Source organism: Rhipicephalus microplus, chromosome 2 (genome assembly GCF_043290135.1).
Source record: "Rhipicephalus microplus isolate Deutch F79 chromosome 2, USDA_Rmic, whole genome shotgun sequence".
Taxonomy (NCBI): domain Eukaryota; kingdom Metazoa; phylum Arthropoda; class Arachnida; order Ixodida; family Ixodidae; genus Rhipicephalus; species Rhipicephalus microplus.
The window spans coordinates 63,602,458-63,620,844 of record NC_134701.1 but is presented as its reverse complement, the minus strand read 5'-3'; the positions used below and the strand labels follow the sequence as shown (position 1 = coordinate 63,620,844).

At 43.4% G+C, this 18,387-nt stretch overlaps 1 protein-coding gene across 1 annotated transcript in view; it reads right to left on the bottom strand.

The window, feature by feature from the left end:
- The window catches only part of LOC119170869 (arginine kinase-like), a 124,742-nt gene that overhangs the window by 755 nt on the left and 105,600 nt on the right, over positions 1–18,387 (bottom strand). Inside the window, exon 4 of the mRNA XM_075886513.1 lies at positions 3,436–3,640. Within this exon, the coding sequence (XP_075742628.1) occupies positions 3,436–3,640 (205 nt within the window). The remainder of the gene's footprint in view (positions 1–3,435; positions 3,641–18,387) is intronic.

Genomic DNA, 18,387 nt, shown 5'->3' with positions numbered 1-18,387 from the left:
TACACATTCTCGCCGAGCGAATCCTTGTCTTGGCCAATAATTTGCCTGCCAGTTGATTGCAGGTATATGAATCAGTATACGTGACAGCAATTAGTCCTTTTTGATGATGAACCTGCCCTTTCTTTGAAAGCGCGGCCCACGTTCACACAGAGGCAAGTAGCAGATTGTCAAGCGTTGGTATGACTGCGCTGAAAAAGTGAAGATGGCGCTAAAATACTGTTTGTTGTAATGTATTGACTGTGAACGTCAAAAGTAACGCATTCATTTTTACTTCACCGTTCGCTGTCGTTGACTTAACCGCACAAATGGTCGCACTCGCTAACTTCACTAGTGTCCGGGGGAGCTCTTGGCCGCTTAAATGAATATATGTGAAAATTGCTATGACGAGATATATTTGTATGATGAACGTAAACGACAGTTGGTGACATGAAAATCAGGAGTTGCATGTCATGTACGACATGACTTATTGGCATGACTGTCTGTTATAGTTCAATAATGATGTGTCTAACAAAAAGAACGAGCCCTTATATGTACAGTTCTTTCCTTCATTCATAGCGAGGATCTAATTCAGGAAGGCTTTGTACCTAAGTAGTATGCGAAAGATCATTGATCAGCTGCTAGCTCGTAATAGGATCACGTGGTACGTTACGCCAAAACAGGCAGAAGTGTTCCACACTTGCCATCATGGCTACAGGCGGCACTGATAGACGTTCTCCCATTTATTTCGCATGTATACCGAAGAAAAAGGAGAGAATAGCCACCCTGGTAGCTCAGTTGGTAGAACATCGGACGCACTTTTCGAAGGTTGCAGTTTCGTTCCCTGCTAAAGTGGTTGCTTGGGTGTGTTGAAACAACATACTTATCTAGCTGATTGCACGAGCTACGAGAATTGCTTTTTGATAATCTCCATTTTTCGTTTCTCATTGACTATTCCTTGTGTTTCTTTTTTTTTCTCCACTGCAAAAGTATATATGCGTGGTTGGAAGAAGAAAGTTTTTGTTGTAAGTGAGCACTCGGTCTGTGTGCTTCTTCGTCTGGTCTCAGATACTTCGCGCTGTTTTTCCTTTCACGATTCGGTCTCTGCCCAGGACAAGTTATCTTTTATTCCACTTTCCTTTCTTTACATTTACATTGCAATAACCTCACATGACATCCCTTATACTTTCCACGGCATCATTGTCTGTTGAAGCTCATTATTTCTCTTACTTTCTTCTGAGGCTCATGGTGTGCTCGCAGGTGGTTAGCTAGCTTGACATAGACCAAAAATGGTATTGTGTGACGTCACTGTATCATGGGAATATATGACGGGTGAGGATAGAATAACCACAACATGCAAGTCATCTAGGGCATGAGTTAAATACTACGCTCATGGAGCGTTCAAGGTCTTTTCCCTTTCTTTAAAAACGCGTCAATTGATATTTCGTGACGTGGCTCTATGACGAACACAAATGATGGGTGGTAACATAAAATCATTACGTACATGTCCTATAAGACATAACTTATTTTCGGCGCTAGTGGTGCAATCGCGTCCGGTTGACTAGTTTATATTCACCAAAACTGGTATTGCGTTAGTGATCTAGGTGACAAAACGACGAACATAAGTGGCAAATGGTGGCTGTCAGAAACTTCTAATTAGGTCCCGCCAATGTAACGGTGGCGTGGGGCATATTTACAGGCTTACACTTTACGCTACGGACGGCGACACCCGCAAGGCCTTCAAGTGGTACAATTCAAATTTATTTGCAGGCATGTTGATCCATGCGGGTTTGCACGTGTAGTGATGTTCGAGTATACGGACGTACTCGTAGAGCAGATATGTACATTTGACTAAACGCAAACAGGAGTTTATTTCGACAAGGGTGATGACAACATCTAACAAACATGAACTAATAGAAATCACATAAACTCGCCTGATGAAAACAACAGATACAAAGCAATGCTATAAAAGAGTGCTACAAAAGGTACAGGTAGACATAGCGCGGAAAGTTAACCCCGGGTTTACAAAGTAAACCCGGGGTTCTTTCTTTCTTAATAAGTTCATGGACAACGGTGTGCTTCATTCGGGTCTGCAGAAGCAGAAGTATAGAGTAAAACATGCGTTATTTTGTTTAAAATAACCGTCGTTCGTGCATTGCAGCTTCAGCCGCGCTTGACCAAATGTGGCGTTGGGCTGGATTGTCATGGCACTTTCCCTGTTCCCGTGAATTCGGTTTGGTGCTGTTGAAATGTGAACCATTCTCTTGCGTGGCAGTCTTGGTGTAGCAGTCCATAGTTATCATCATTTTGTACTAGACCTCTTAAGTGTTCAGCTTCATCGCGTTTTCTAGCTTGCATTGCATTATCCTGTCCAGTGATCAGTAATTATACGACACGTTGTGCCTACCACTGTAATTTTAACACCTAATGCTTACCAGTTTGTTGTGGCGGGCTTAGCATGATTGCTACTAAATAAACGCCGCTTGATGCTGTTGCTGAGCTCAACGAAATTTAGGAGGATATTTCAGGCTTGAATGATCTAAAACGTACCTCTCCCGTTTCACGAAAGTCGTGAATTTTCAATAGAATCATGCCGTGTCAAACAAAATGTTACGTCGCGTCTTTATGCAATATATTAGCTGCTTCTTTTGTGCAAAGACAGCTACTTCAACACGCTGTCTGGCTGCTCTCACATCTGTGTATGCATAAAAAAAGGGGAAAATTTATAGGCCAGATCATTCGTTTTTTTCTTTTCCGACAGGAACCTCAGCTACGGTACAGGTGTGGTGTGTCCTACCTTAGCAATTAGGAAACTCCTGTTGCACCTAAGACCATGTCCGAACGTTTTCCTCGTTCAAGAAATGTACTAACCAGCTGGTGAGTGGATGTTTTTCAGATCAAAGACCATAACCTAATTAGCATCTGCGTAATGCCAGGCTTCATTAGAACCTGAAGCTTAACAGAACAACAAATTCAGATTAGGTTAATAAATAATACTTTTAACTGTATTGTCCTTCATTTCTCTTGTATAGGTGCCCTATTACAAGAGAAATTAATGGTGAAGTTACACTCTTCACTTTCGGGCTTGAACAGCGGCATGAAAATATTACTCTGATGTAGGGTATTCTCCTTTTTTTTTCTTGCTTAGACAAAACTAGATCAAAAGAAATCTAAATTTTCTTCATGCTGGATTCTTTGCTGTCTTACGACAAAATGCAAATCATGTTTACTGCCAGAGGAGCTTTCAAGCATCATCAAAATATGTCACCTAGCATAAAAAAAAAGGCATTTCTAGCTCTAAGCTCTTACGCGTGTCCAGCTTGCCAGTCATGTGCTGGAAAATATGGCGCTTTTAGCGCTGTGTGAAATTAGTTTGAAAAAAATATGATTAGAGATTTTTTAGTGCTTCTTAAAAAAAACACGTGTTCTACATCCCCATGAGCACTCCTCGCAGCCCACCTCGCACTTGCAAGTTGTACTTGGCAGCGGTGGAGTCAAGCACAGTCTTGTCGGAAGCCAGCTTGGGCAGCTTGATGTGCACGCTGGCGCGGATAGTGGTGCCCAGGTTGGTCGGGCAGAAGGTCAGAAAGCCCAGGCGGCTGTCCCGCGAGAAACGAAGCTTCTTGCCGAGGATCTCCACCCCTCGCACCATGCGGCCGTACACCTGGGTACGCCATCAAAGAAACTCATTCTTCGTCATTATTTACTGTAACCTGAAATATCCCAACAAGGTGTGTCGTATACCGTGCAGAAAATAAAACAAAGAGACTGATTGGAATAGTCGAATGTTGAACTTGGTAACTCAACCTGACCACTAAACATTAGCAATTATGGTCTGTTTGTTTTCAAATGCCAACTACAATGCAGCTAAAGTCTTAATCATATTTGTAAACGACGGTGCTAAGCTGAACGCATAGTTTTTTATTATATTTAGAACATGCTGAGATCATTCAAGACCAGGCGGCGAGGACCAGAACAGTATATTATGCAAGCATTAAAAATACAACCAGTAATCAAGTTGTAAGAAAGAATTGTTCTGTGTATTATGCGTCAAAAAATATGGCAAAATACATAAAATATTCAGCAACACGCGGAGATAGATCGAAGCAATGTCTCCAAGCTCGAAGAAAATCAATATACACATACATATACAAACAAACATAATATAATTAGTCACACTCATTCAGTAAGTACTCACACAAGTGATACTAATATTAATACACATCATACTAAGAAACGGAAAATAAAAATATCAAGAAAAAAGAGTTAAACAAAAAAATGAGGATCACAAATACCACAGAAGTCATTGGTGAAATTCTCAGAGGAACCCTTTTTTGAAATAATCTCACAAAACAACAATGGGTGGCAAACTATTCCCCTGAATTATTGTTCATTTAAAAAAAAGGAACTCTTATAGAAATATTAGTCCAAGTGGTGTATGAAAGCAGGTAATGCATATAACAATGGCGACCGTGCGAAAAGAAAATGGATGCATTTATTTATGCGCTGAAATATATCTTCCTGCACAAAGATGTCAGTTTTTCTCATTAATTTTGTAGAAGCATCCGTCGAGTTAAACTTCGCAAAAAAAAAAAAACCGCGTGATGGGTCTTTGGATCATCTGAAGTTTTCGAATGTCTTCTTTGTAGAAATGGTTCCGAATCGTTGACTCTGTGCATACTTTAGCTTTGGTAAATAATATACTTTGTATTCAAAGACTTTTAATTTTGGAAGCGTATTATTTTTTTTTCGATTTGTGACTCAGAAAAGTAGCTTCACGAGAATCTGAAGCGCATGCGTTTGTTCTATATGGAGACCAAGAAAGCCTGTTTGTAATGGTTACTCTAAGGTATTTATATTCTGTGACTTCATATACTGGTGTTCCTTAAGAGTGATTAGTGAACCTAAATGGCTGTTTTTTTTTCCTTGTCACAGGTAGGAGTACCAGTTTGCCAGAGGTAAATCTCATTGATGCCAGTGTCGGGCCTACACCTAGGATTTCGTTTTTTTTCGGAGGGGGGGGGGGACTTGCTGAATACTTAACTGTTTGATAAAAACAATTATCTTCATTATTTTCATTCAGAAAGACACTATGTGGGTTATTTTAGTTTTTTAAAGCTGCTTTATTGACAGCTCTAGTTTTTAGCTTTGAGTTTATTCGTCGTTGTTGTATAATATTTTATGCGGGCGCTTTGTCTGAGCAATTCCATGAATAAAAAGTAAGATGAAGTCACTGACAACCAACCATAAAAAGAGAGGAAAGGGAAATGTTCAATTTATTGAGGCACATTCAAGAATTACTTCACTTGGTGTCATCCGCGAGTTGTTCCACAGCGACCTCGAGAGGTACCACAAGTCCGCGGTGCGCTGAATCCGTTTGCTTATAAGTTCTCCGCACTGGCTCCTTGAATACGCCAAACTAAAGGGCAAGTCTTCGTGCCTTCTTCGTAAACGTTGCGACTACTTTGCTCACATTAACGGACTCTCTGTAGAGGAACATTAGAGCCAACGCGTTATATTGTACAATGGAGCTGTTACGAAGGTATGTTTTGAGGAGAGGGCATGTGCAGTCGGTGCGCCGCGGGAAAAAGTGTTGAGGAAATGATATCATGCTGGCCATATTTGCTAACCACAATGACGGCGTCGCTGTGGTTACGTGTTGTTCACTGAAGCTGGTCTAGCAGAGAGTGACGGCTGCATAGTTGTGGCATTTGCGACTCTGTAGGTCTCGTACTTCCGCATGGCGGAGAATATTTGTGCTCTTTGCCGCTTTGTTAGCTAAGCAGTTCTCTCAAGGGGGTAATTGTACTCCTGGCAAAGTTTACAAAATCCGTTAGCGTCGGGGTCTCAACTGTGCATAAAATGAGCGCGTATACACATGTGTCGTGCGGCAGATGAAGTAACTCAGGTGCTTAGCGAAATTGCATTCGGGCCTCATGATTAAAGGAACCACCAAGAACGCCTCGTAGGGTGGTGAAAGTTGCGCAGTGCTCCTGCTTGTGACAATAGGTGAAAAATGTGTGCTGAGTACGTTGATGTGCAGATATGTAGTTTCGTGTTCGTTCTGTGTACAGTAACAGCTCGCACGTGTGCACTGAAATACCTTTTCTGTTTCGATTGCGATGCTCGCACCTTCGGCATTACAGCAATCGTATTCGAGTGTCACTTTACCGTGCACAATGTCACCGAGGTTGCACATCACTGACGGCGGTGATCTCTTAAGTAGAACACGGGTATGGTGACCGGATGCCGCGTCGGCTGCGTAAGCGATGGATTGCAAGCTTAGAAGGCAGCGCACGGGCGATCGTGCTCTTTATAGAGTGCGTGAGTAATAATGTAGTGAAAACATTGGCACCACACTCATCGTAGTCACTGCCTCTAACACGCGTTCTCTTCTGCTTCCTTCTTTGTCAGGAGCTGTTAGTCGCTGTTTAATACAGAGACAAAATGATTTCGCCCAACAATATCGCGTTGGCACAGTGCTGAGCCCCATTCCATTGGTTGCAGGTTGTCACGACACGTGCGCCGCGCAGCCCACGTGGTTTCTGAGCCGTAGGGTGAGCCATGTTTTCTGCTCCATGATGATAATGATATAACGGGTTTAACGTTCCAAAACCACCATATGATTATAAGGAATGCCGTATAGTGGAGGACTCAGGAAATTTCGACCGCCTGGGGTTCTTTAACGTGCCCCCAAATCTGGGCACAAAGATAGACAGCATTTTCGCCTCCATCGAATATGCAGCTGCCGCACGCTTTCTGCTTCGCATTCGGAAGTGAATAGGAAAGAAGTATTTGCTCAATCAATATGGCCGACTTCAGGCTTCATTACGGCTTCACAACGAGTCACATTCGGGCCTCTCTTCAGCTGTTCCCTTATCCACGTACTTCCTTAGTCCGTGCGCTACCTACAGGGCACCACCGGCAAAGAACCTTGAGTAATGGTGTGTTGATGGAACTGATCCCGGAGGCCCAGGTCAGTGCCATGCCGGCTGGCCTGCTCATGTGTAGAGAACCAAACTTCAACGCGAAACTTCGAGTTCGCGCAGATCTTGTCGCTAGCTTAGCGGAGAGAGGCTGAATTGGAGGTGACTCAGTCACCCATGTTGCACGCGTTTTTCATTTGGCGCTAGAAAAACGTGTTCGCTGCTCGAAAACACCTACCCCTCCACTAAAATTTGGGGGGAGGGAGAGCCTCTTTTCTGGCTACAGGCCTAGCGAGAGTACACCACTCATTAACTTGTTCTACAGCAAAATTTAGGTCCTCTTGATCTTGTTGGCGCGTTACTTTTTTATACAGAACGCCGTCATCAGTAAACAAACGAGTACTAATGTTGGACACCACCATGTCAGCTATATTTGATATGAAAAATGCAGTGGTCCTAAAACACTTCTTTGTGGAACACCTTATGATGCTGGTTATAGAATACAATTATGTCCCTCATGTCAACGCACTGAGAGTGACTTGAAAGATAAGCATATGTCGTATTTATTAAAAAAATGAAAAATTCAAGTTTACGAGCTTCAAAGCAGCACTGACGCAAAATTTTAAACCTTCTTTTTTGTTCCATCAGATAGCTTATGCCTCACTTATCAGGGCTGGAAACTTTGTTTGCACGTGTATGGTGATTAGTTATTTAGAAACGTTTATAGAGTGCCCAGTCTCAATTCAGGGTTTACAGAGCAACGAAATAGGTATAATCCGTCCCGGGGGCAAAGTAAACAAAAATGGCCCCGTCACCATGGAAAGACGTGGGTGCCACGCATGAGAGCGTACATAAGTGGGCGCCCCACTGACAGCAGCACAGCTAGCACACGCAAGGCCACAGACACTGCGAAGGTAATCGCAGGTAGCATAAGCGCTAAGCACGCGCCAGCCATCAGCCAGCACAAACTGGTGAACTAGGCTTACTCACATTGCCGCTGCATTGATGTCCGCGTCACCAGGGACTCGGCATCTAACTCAGTTGCACGGCGTGCACAGTGAAATGAATTTGCGATATGTTAAAGGCAATACTTGCCCTTGATGTTAGATGTTATGTATGTCTTCACATAATTCAACCTTGCTCATTATCACACCTTCCAATTTTTGTGTTATAGCTCCTTTAAGGGAAGTTTCCCCTGAGGAACACAGTCAAATGCCTTGCTTAAGTCAGAAAAAATACATTAACTAGGCCAAAAGAATTGATTAGGTGTGTGACATATGAACTGTATGAGCTAGGTGTGTAAATGTCGATATTTTTTTTTTCAAAAGACTTGTTGAGCTGGAAACAGGAAGTTAATAATATAACACGAAAGTGCTTTACAGCGGGGTCCACTGCGCTTCCGCTGACATAATCCCTCGCTAATGTGACGTTGTGAAATATATACAAAAAAAATTCCACAGAAAAAAAATGAGGAGAGAAAGTTCCGTTGCCGGGCGTCGAACGCGTGATCTCCTGCTACGCAGTGGTGAAATCACTAGGCCACAGACACTTTCAAGTAGCCAGCAGCAAGCTACTAATATACATCGTATACCATTTGGCAGTCCTGAGATCTCCACCACTTCAATGCGTTTTTCTCATCAGATGGCGCTGCGCCCACCAGGGCTATGGGAGAAACAAGGACCATGGGAGAAAGGCTGAAGTCCGCGAGGAAGCGCTAGCGAAGGTGAACAAAGGAGCGGCCGACGGAGAGCACAGTAGGGCACCGGCAACAACAAAGGCGGAGAAGAGCAAGCAAGTTTAAAAAAAAAACAGGTTTAGCCAAACAGACACTTTTTTTTGCTGCGGGGGGGGGGGGGGGGGGGGCAGCTGGTTCGCGCTGCTAGCTTCCTCTGTTTTTTTTTTTTCGTAGCTAAAAAGCGCTTCGCGTCTGAACTATCGCCAGGTGACCTAGGTGGCCTCGACTGGCGAAAACAACGTCAATCAAGTAAGGTTTGCATTGTTTATTGCGAGTGTCCAAGCCGGTACAATCAATGTATACGGTCGGATCCGAACAAAACAAGTCACTCATACATATTGAAAGCTTTCAACCCATGTGTCAAGACTTTAGAAAGCTAACAAGCATATGCATATAGCTGAACATCGAGTTCGCTGAATGAACGTCACTCTATTTGTGTTGCAGCGCTCGAGTTTATTAGCGTGGCTTCAGGACAAGGGTCCAATTCGGCCGTCACATGTGGCGCTTGCCCTGTAATGTTGTTTTTGAAGTGAAGTGAACGCATGATGTGGAATCGGCAAGGAAACTTGCACATTGCCAATAGGTAGCTCGCGTAGTGAGATCAATGTATGTTTGCTATATTTGTTAAAGAAGCAATTGCGGATGTGTGCAGTTCTGAATTTTTTTCGCTCTGCAATGTTACATTGAGTATTTCACAATTGTGCAATGTCGTGTCGACAGGGTAGGTTAAAGTTGTAATTCTCGGGCGTGAGACCATATCATAGGCAATATGCATTTAGGTGATGGGCCTAGAAATATTTCAGCCTTGCTACATTTATTGTTAAAGTGAAGTTACACGGTTACTAAGCTAGAATTTCTCGTCGCAGGTAATGACTGGTCAGCTGAGTATGCAGCGAACGTGTATGCTAAAGGAACACTTATAAGGTGCGTGCTTACAGATCAAAAAGGCCCAATTTTATAAAGTAAGCTTTAGGCATGCATTGCATAATTTTGTTGTTTGTACATCCTTGTTGGTGCTCTTACAGTACACTATCTGCTCTGCTCTGAGCACAATCCCGTTTTTGCATAGACATATCGATAGACCTTTAGCACTCTCCTGCAAGCAAGCACTCCTGAAATCAATTGGTGGTACATGATGTAAATCCTTCCAAATACTGGATCAGTAAAGGTCATATTTATTACACACTTGTTATTGTGTTTACTTTTTCAGTATACCTGTGCTTGAAAGCTGAAGTTGTTTTTTCCCTGCTTCTTTTAGAGGTTAGGACTTGCACGTAATATCTTGCAGTGTGGCTGTGGATAAGTCAAGATCATGTGTGTTTCAACTTTCTGTATGATATCCTAGATTTTCATGACTGTAGTGACAGAATTTCCCTTCGTAGTGATAGGCACTGTAGTTATGACAACTTTATTTGAACAGAAGCAGATGTGCTCAAAGAAATCTGGGATGTTTCTCTGCTAATAAAAAAACGGTACCACATACAATCAACACAATCTTGCTCTTCACGACAGCATTCACGTCTTTGAGGAAGCTGTGCTGCAAGTGCCCATCACCTTTGTGATTTATTATTTTAGGAGCTCATTGTACATATGTGCAAAGCTAAAGCAATTGAGTGCAGCCTTATGTATGAGCTTTGGCACATCTTTTTGTAAGCTTGTATGAGCTAAATATAGTTAATTAGGACAAAACAGTTGTGGGTGTTGTTCGTAAACTGTCACAAGTCACAACTAATTGTCGGAAAGCCTGTTAATGCCCCTGATCGGGGCGGGGGGGGGGGATGTTCATCTTGCAATTATTATTATTTGACAATTCACATGCCAACTATGAAGTAATCGTGAGTCGTACAGTAGTGGGCAAATTTAGATTGATTCTGGCTTCCAGGGGTTCAAACAAATGACACCGTAGCCTCACAGGAGACAAGACTGCTTGTCAAAACATTTGCTCTTACGCCTTATGTCAACAGAGTTTTGATATTTTTAAGCTTTCATATTTTCAGGGTAAGTTTAGTTCACCTGCATCGATCGGAACTGGTTCCAGCTGTGCTCGAGCAGAATAGAACTTGTACAGCACGAGTTCAGCAGTGCGGCATCACAAGTCAATAACAATGTGCCGACAAGGTGGAATCGTTATTTTTGTTAGCTTAATTTAATGAGGTGCTAACATCTTGGCAAAACGCGCCACGTTTGTAGAGGTGGGTACAGTACCTACGTCTAGTGATATGTTGTTTGTTAAGCTGTGTGTGCGGCTGCACCAAACCAGCGCCGTCAGAGCAGAAGGTCATGAACTAGTTTTGGTGCTGTACCTCCCCTGCACTTTTTGAAATGAATGACATGATTTAGACGATGTCATTGCAGGGCCACTGAAACGAATGGCGAGGGGCAGCACTTTGTAGAATGGATGATGTGGTGCAGGCGAATTGAACAAACCCTTAAGCACACAAGCGTCTTAGCGTTTCACTCCCATCGAAATGTGGCTGCTGTGGATGGGATCAAACAGTGTGTTGTTGAGCTCCGCAGTGCCACACAATCTAACTAATAGTGTTAACAGTTTCAACATTATTGAAGTGTAGATTTTTACTCACCGGCCCGGGCTTGCAACGGGTGTGCATCCGACGAAAGCTTCAACGGTCGCTGCGTTCCCCGGAAGTCACTTGAATTTATTCGCCAAAGCATTTGAACGAGTCAAAATAAACAGAACGAGAAAGAGTGTGTCGGTCGGCACAGGATCGAAATATTTTCAGTGAAACGAAACAGTCCGAGACACATCTGAACGTACCGCAAGTCGTTACCTGCCGTCGCTACCGTTGGCCGCCGCAAACTTTGAAATGAGAATAATGATGTCGATAGGCTGCTGCTGACCTCGAGTCAGCTGGAGCAAAAACTATTACAACAAATTGATGACGTAGCACATGTTTAGGAAAAGCTACTTACTAGAAGAAGTCGTTTTTTTATGTGTAGGGGTATGCAAATAAGTAGTATTTGATGATTTCAAAATTAAAACTTGGCCCCGACGAGGGCGCTCCTACACGAAAGTGCAATAGCACGAGTGGCGAGAGAGGTTAGTAGATCCACTCTGAGTGTTTGAAGCAGAAACACGCCACGGTTGATTTTTTTAACCCCCTACAGGTGATCACTTGAACTTCAGAGTTTCCGGGGCCTGAAGAAGCTCTTTGGATCGGCTCAGCATTGTTGGTACCGACCGCCAGGGATACCAAAAAAATGAAACGATCGCTGAACACAGTGACACACTGAAGTGTCAGTGCCTTTTTGGCACGTTTGCGAAGAACGCCTCCTGGGCGCTTACATAATCAGCCGTGACCACTTGCTCACAACTAAAAATGAAAATGATATTCATGTTCAAGTTCGGTTTTGCTGCGTCTACTCGCTAGGCTACTCATTGAAAGACTCGGTTTTGCTGCGCCTACCCGCTAGGCTGTGTGTTCTGGCGCTACTATCAGATCTCGTAAACTGCATTGCCGGGTGCTTATAGTGTCCCTAGTCGAACTACTGGAAGCGAACTACGCGGAATTAGAGAAGTTGAATAAGCTCATAGAGGATTACATCACCGACGATGAATGCGCCACGAAATTGGAAGCGGTCATGAGGTATCAAAATGCTGCCAAAGGAATGTTCGGAGAATTAAAGGCTATACAGGCACAACTGCAACTAAATAGGTCTCCGTCCATCTCCACGCCACCGACAGCAACGCCTATTGTTCAGCAGCGGGACAATACGCGTGCCCAACGATCCATAAGGCTACCAGGGCTTCAGTTGCAAGCATTCTCTGGAGAAACTCGCAAGAGGTCTGGATTTTGGGAACAATTCAAGGCATTGGTTCACCAGAATGAAGGGCTCACGAAGGGAGAGATGTTTCATTACCTAAGAAACCTACTGAGTGGTAAAGCGGCAACCACAATTGAAGGCCTTCAAGCAACTGAAGAGTGTTACCATTGACATCCTCTAGAGCCGCTTTGAGGACCACCGTCTCATCGTTCAGGAGCACCTGCGACGCTTGCGAGAACTACCAAACATCACGCGCTTCAGTGACGTCCAGGGGTTAACGACCTTGTACGATTCGTCCAGTGTCACATACGTGGAATGAAAGGCCTCAACGTCAGTTACACTTACGTGACTATGATGACTGGCATACTACTCAGAGTCTTGCCTACAGACATCGGTGTTGAATTTCACTGGTATATGGCCAGAAGTACATCATCTTGTAACGAGGCACGTGAAAGCAGCCGGGGCACCGGGGCATTTGCGCTGACGATGACTTGCAAGATCTACTCAAGTACCTTCAAGTAGAAGTAGAAAGTCGTGAACGAAGCAGAAGCAATGAAAGTATAGAAAATAGATACGCCCTACATGGAGTGAAAAATGCTTCCTCGTTTCAGCCACCGATAGAAGCAGCTCCACACGCGTCCTCAAAGATAGATAACAAGGTGTGCTTCTTTTGCACTTCATCGAACCGCATTATTAAAAAGTGTACCGGCAATATAAGCAGGAAGGCGAAACTGCAGAAGCTCATGGCCCAAAAGCGCTGCTTTCATTGCACCATGGAAGGTCACCGCTCCAAAACCTGCTGCCGAAAAGTACAATGCGAAAAATGCAAAGGAAGACATGTCTCTTCATTGTGTGACTTGACATGGAAGCCCAAAAAGGCTGAACCTACAAGCAACCCAATTACCATCACAACGAACAGCCTTCATACAAGTTCGAACACAAGTATAGAAACAGAAGTTTTGCTGCAAACCTTTCGATTGTGGGTTATAGGGCTCACCAAGTGCGCCTACATTCATGGCATAGCAGACAGTGGCAGCCAACGCACATTTATACGTGAAGCTGTTTTGAGTACTCTCGGGTCACATCTTTGGACAGACAGGATCCCTTTCAAGGCTGTACCGCGTCGTAGAACTTCGCCTGCGTAGTCAGTACGACAATCTGGAGCACTCTATTCCCGCTATAGAAATTCCATTTATTTGCCACGACGTAGTTCAGCTACCAGTGAATCATGAAATCATAAGGGAGATAGAACACAGTGAGTGCCCAATCGCTGCCAAGCTATTTTCACCTGGAATGACCGATGTACCTGGAGTAAGTTGCTTACTTGTAGCGGATCACTTGTGAAAGTTTGTGACTGGAGAAATTCAGTGTTACTCTGCTAACAGCGACTTGCTCTCCCTTGGTTCTACTTTTGGATGGATGTTCAAGAACCACTCTTTTTTAGTACATTGGTCAACTTAGCCAGCCCAGTCAGCGTACTACGTGTGAACACATCGACTGAAACGACTGACAATGTTCTACGAAAGTACTGAGAATTTGAGAGCATTGGAATCCTACCAGACGATGACAGCGTAACCAAACGCAATGCATCGGTTCTGGAAGAGTTTCAGAGCAGACTCTCATTTGTAGATGGCCGCTATGAGGTTAGTCTCTCATGGAAAGACAAAAGCACAAAACTTGACAGTAATCGAGCGGATGCCTAAAACAGATTGTTATCTCTCATAAAGAAAATGAAGTGAAATCAAGATTTCGCATTGGAATATGCATCGAATATAACCAATTATATGAAGATGGGACACGCTGAACGGGCGTCCACCGAAGCTGACGAAAGTTACAAGGTATCATCTTGGATTTATTATATGCTGCATCATGCCGCGTACGAAGTGAACCTACGACTACAAGAGTACGTGTGGTCTTCGATGCGTCAGCACATCAACCTGAATATTTTTCACTGAATGACTCCTTTTAAAAAGATGCCAACCTGCTGACTGACATGGTGGCTATATTTACCGACAGTGCACGAACCTTCAAGAAGACTTTGAAGCAAATCACATCCTGATCAACTATGTTATTCAGTGGTAAATATCACGAATACTGCTCTCAAAGAAGGCTCGAATGTAAGTTCATTGCAGAAAAGGCAGCGTGTTGGGGAGGCTTCTGGGAAAAAATGGTCAGGACAACGAAGTCTACTCTACGGAAGATTCTTGACGAGCATAGGCTCACGTCTGAAGAGCTGACAACGGTGCTATAAGAGGTAGAAGCAGTGGTAAATTCGAGACCCCTCACATAGTTCACATGGATTGAATGCTTTCTGACTAATCGCACTCAGTTTGTAACAACTAATGGCTATAACTCACCTCTTTCTAAAGTAACATCCGGCGTACCCCAAGGTTCCGTATTAGGCCCTTTACTCTTTCTTATATATATTAATGATCTCCCAGACAGCATTAACTCCGCTATAAGGTTATTTGCAGATGATTGTGTAATTTACCGCGAAATAAACAATGAATATGATAACCAATTTCTACAGTCAGACCTTGACACTGTCTCAACCTGGTGCAATAAATGGCTTATGACTCTCAACTCTAAAAAATCTAAATGCATGTCAATAACCCGGCGATCTATTTCTCCCCCCTGTACCTACAGAATTAACGCCGTTCCCCTCCAGCATGTCTCTTCATATAAGTACCTCGGCGTTTACATTACCAACAATCTATCTTGGCACACGCATGTTACCTACATCTGTAATAACGCTAACCGAACGCTAGGATACTTACGCCGCAACTTTTCTCGCGCTCCGCTGTCCCTCAAAATTCTATTATACCGATCACTAATTCGCCCAAAGCTTGAGTACGCATCCGCTATATGGGATCCCGTGCAGCAAAATTTAATTAACGCGTTAGAATCTGTTCAGTACCGCTCAGTTCGGTTCATTTGTTCTAATTATTCCCGTACTGCTAGCATATCAGAAATGAAATCTAACCTTGACCTACCCAATTTAACTGTCCGGAGGAAACTGGCGCGACTGCATTTTTTTCATAAGATATTTTTTCACAATCCATCAATGAAGCGAGACCTCATTTCACAACCGTCATACCACTCATCGCGCATTGATCATCAGCATAAGGTTGCCATTCCGTTTTGCCGCACCAAATTCTTTTCAGCAGCCTTCTTACCGAAAACAGCTGCCGATTGGAACCACCTTCCCTCTTCCGTTGTATCAATAACAGACCCTTTGTTATTCAAGACTGCAATTTCTCAGCAATGCTTGTAACTATACGCAGTTTCCATTATTTATCTTTGTCTTGTATGTGCTTGAATTCTTATACATTTTTAGTTGACTTATGTTGCCTTCCTGATTTGCGCATCTGATACTTGTTTCTTTATTTTGTCTTTTTTCTTGTGTGTTATATATGTTGTACCCACCCCCTCTGTAATGCCCTACGGGCCCTGAGGGTATTCTAATAAATAAATAAATAGTTATCATCGTCAACAGAAGAAATTCAAGTACTGACAACAGCCCATTTCTCGACTGGTAAAAGAATCACTAGTATTCCTTACAACCAACAAGAAGTCAACCTTTGAAGCTCGAAAGCCTCACTTACAAGAAGAAGAATGCAAGGCGCACGGGTAATTGAACAGTTTTGGAGAAGATGGAGACAAGAGTATCTGCTGAGCTTCCGTTCTGTGCACCATGCCAGTATTCAAGCTCAAGGTTCAAACCATTTTGAAGAAGGGGAACTAGCGCTCGTCTTTGAAAATAAAGCCCCGCGGCCACTTTCGAGGACGAGAAGGATCATAGAGCTACACCAAGGACGGGATGGGATCGTCAGAGCCTGTTCAGTGAAGCTAGCCAACGGATCTGTCATACAAAGAGCTGTCCAGCATCTCTTCCCCATTGAGCTTTCACTTTCTTAGAAGACTTGAACTACGCGCCTTTTCGTGGGTGGAGAATGTTGATTATTTTTTTAGTCTGCAAAGGCGTGATCCCGTACATAGACGCAAAGAAAAGAAGACGAAGAACAACGACAGCGTTCTCCAGGAACACTGCGGTAGTAATTAGTCTGTGCCACAAATATACTTTTCAACTCTCAACTGGTGCGGTTTATTCTACAAGCTGTATTAAAAGAGCACATGTATATGTAATGGTTATAAAATTGGGTAGGCAGCACTGCAACCACGATTGACGTTTCGCGAAGATTAGCGTCTATTTGAGGAGTAGTTCAGAGACCTTGAGTATCTCTGCGGTAAAATCCTTCGTTGCCATGCAGAATTCTTGGGTTCGATTCCAGCTGGGGTCATAGCATTCATTCGTCAGGTCGACGCTAAGATGTCAGGTATTTCTTAACGCTCGCGGGTTAAAATTTCCCTTGTGTGTTCTCGTAGTTTTTAAGTTCATTCTAAGTGACAACCACCTGTGGCACATATATGCCCGTGGGTATGTACCACTGTCTGGGGTGAAGGGTTTGGCGACGTACGTGACGGGATTGTGGCATTTTTCAGTTATTGACAAGCGCGTCATATTTGTCCAACCATCTTATCCTCCCATGCTAATCTTGCTTCACGCAAAGTTAAGGGCGTGAGCACGAACGCCCCAAACGTAAGCGGCTAGATAGATAGATACGTTAAAAGTAGCCGAAGTTTGCTAAGAAATGCTCCGCATTCAAAACGAATGCTATATTAGAAGCCGCTAAAAACGGTAGGATTGTGAATAAAGAAGTTTCCAATGAAATATCTGTTAACAGGGGTTGTGTCGAGCCGACGTTTAAGCAAGCAGACTTGAATGTTCTGTTCCTTGACGAAGAGAAGCCTGCTTGTCCAAATTTCGGCCCAAGCAGACAACCCGTGTCTACGCAATAGAGACCATTAAGCATTAGCTCGAATTTTTTTGAGCTTTTGAGATAGTTCGGTATACTGTTCGCAATGCATGTTATTCGCAATTTATTACTAGAAATAAGTGAACAGTTGGGTACCCTCGACCATGAGGGCTCCTTAGATCAGCCCTGTTGCTACTGAAGCTTCGCAAAGTGGCAATGCGCTGCCAACCGAATGTCGCATCCCTTTGCCTCATTCTCTCGTTGCGCTTCTCTCTTTAGCACCAAGTAATAAAAAATATGCTTTTTACTTTGTAAGGGAGGTAATGGGCGAACGGAAAAGGCACCGAGGCTTTTCGTGCCTGGTATATTTTGTACGCGTATAACAAGTATTTGACATAAGAATGCGAATGCGTTGTTGACAATATTCATAAAACACGTGCTTTATTGTTTGCTATGGCTACTTTGTGACTGTTTTCAAGTCGACAATTTGTATTCCTCACGTAAAAATGCATTTGGATAACAATGAAAAAAAATCCACTTCGTGCACGAATGCGAACATATGGTCTGTGCAACCAAGAAGAGGGAAGCAGCACCCCTCTAGATTATCTAAAGCCTTCCAGGATATGTCTCCGCACTTCTTCAGTGCTGCACGTTTTTGCTCGCAGTAGCGATGGTCGAAAGCCCATCGAAGAGCGATGCAAGGCCTTTTACAGCAACTGCGTCGTTTGTACAGCACACTTGTTCACCATGGTTGGAGTTATTGCACACTGCGTTATCTTTTCTTTTTTATAGTGCCTATTATCAAAATATGGCCGCGCAGTCGCTTTTTTTGAGGACTTTGATAAATATTTCGGGCAATTTGGAAAGAGACGTCATATTGCGTCTTCATTTAGCGTACACTCATCATGTGATATGGTGACTATTTCACCATTGACGTTGTGTATGGAATCTTTAACGAAGTCTTTTGACTGGAAGTGCACGTCACACACGACACAAGAGCTGGTAGGCTGTTCGTCGACCTTGAAACTCGTTGTTTGTCGAGCGGGTAGGTGTTTAACCTGGTGCAGTCTTCGTTGGCCTGAAAAGTACCTCTTCTCACTCGAAGATCGCACTGAGTCGTAGTCTCTCCTGCATGGATTTATATACGTTG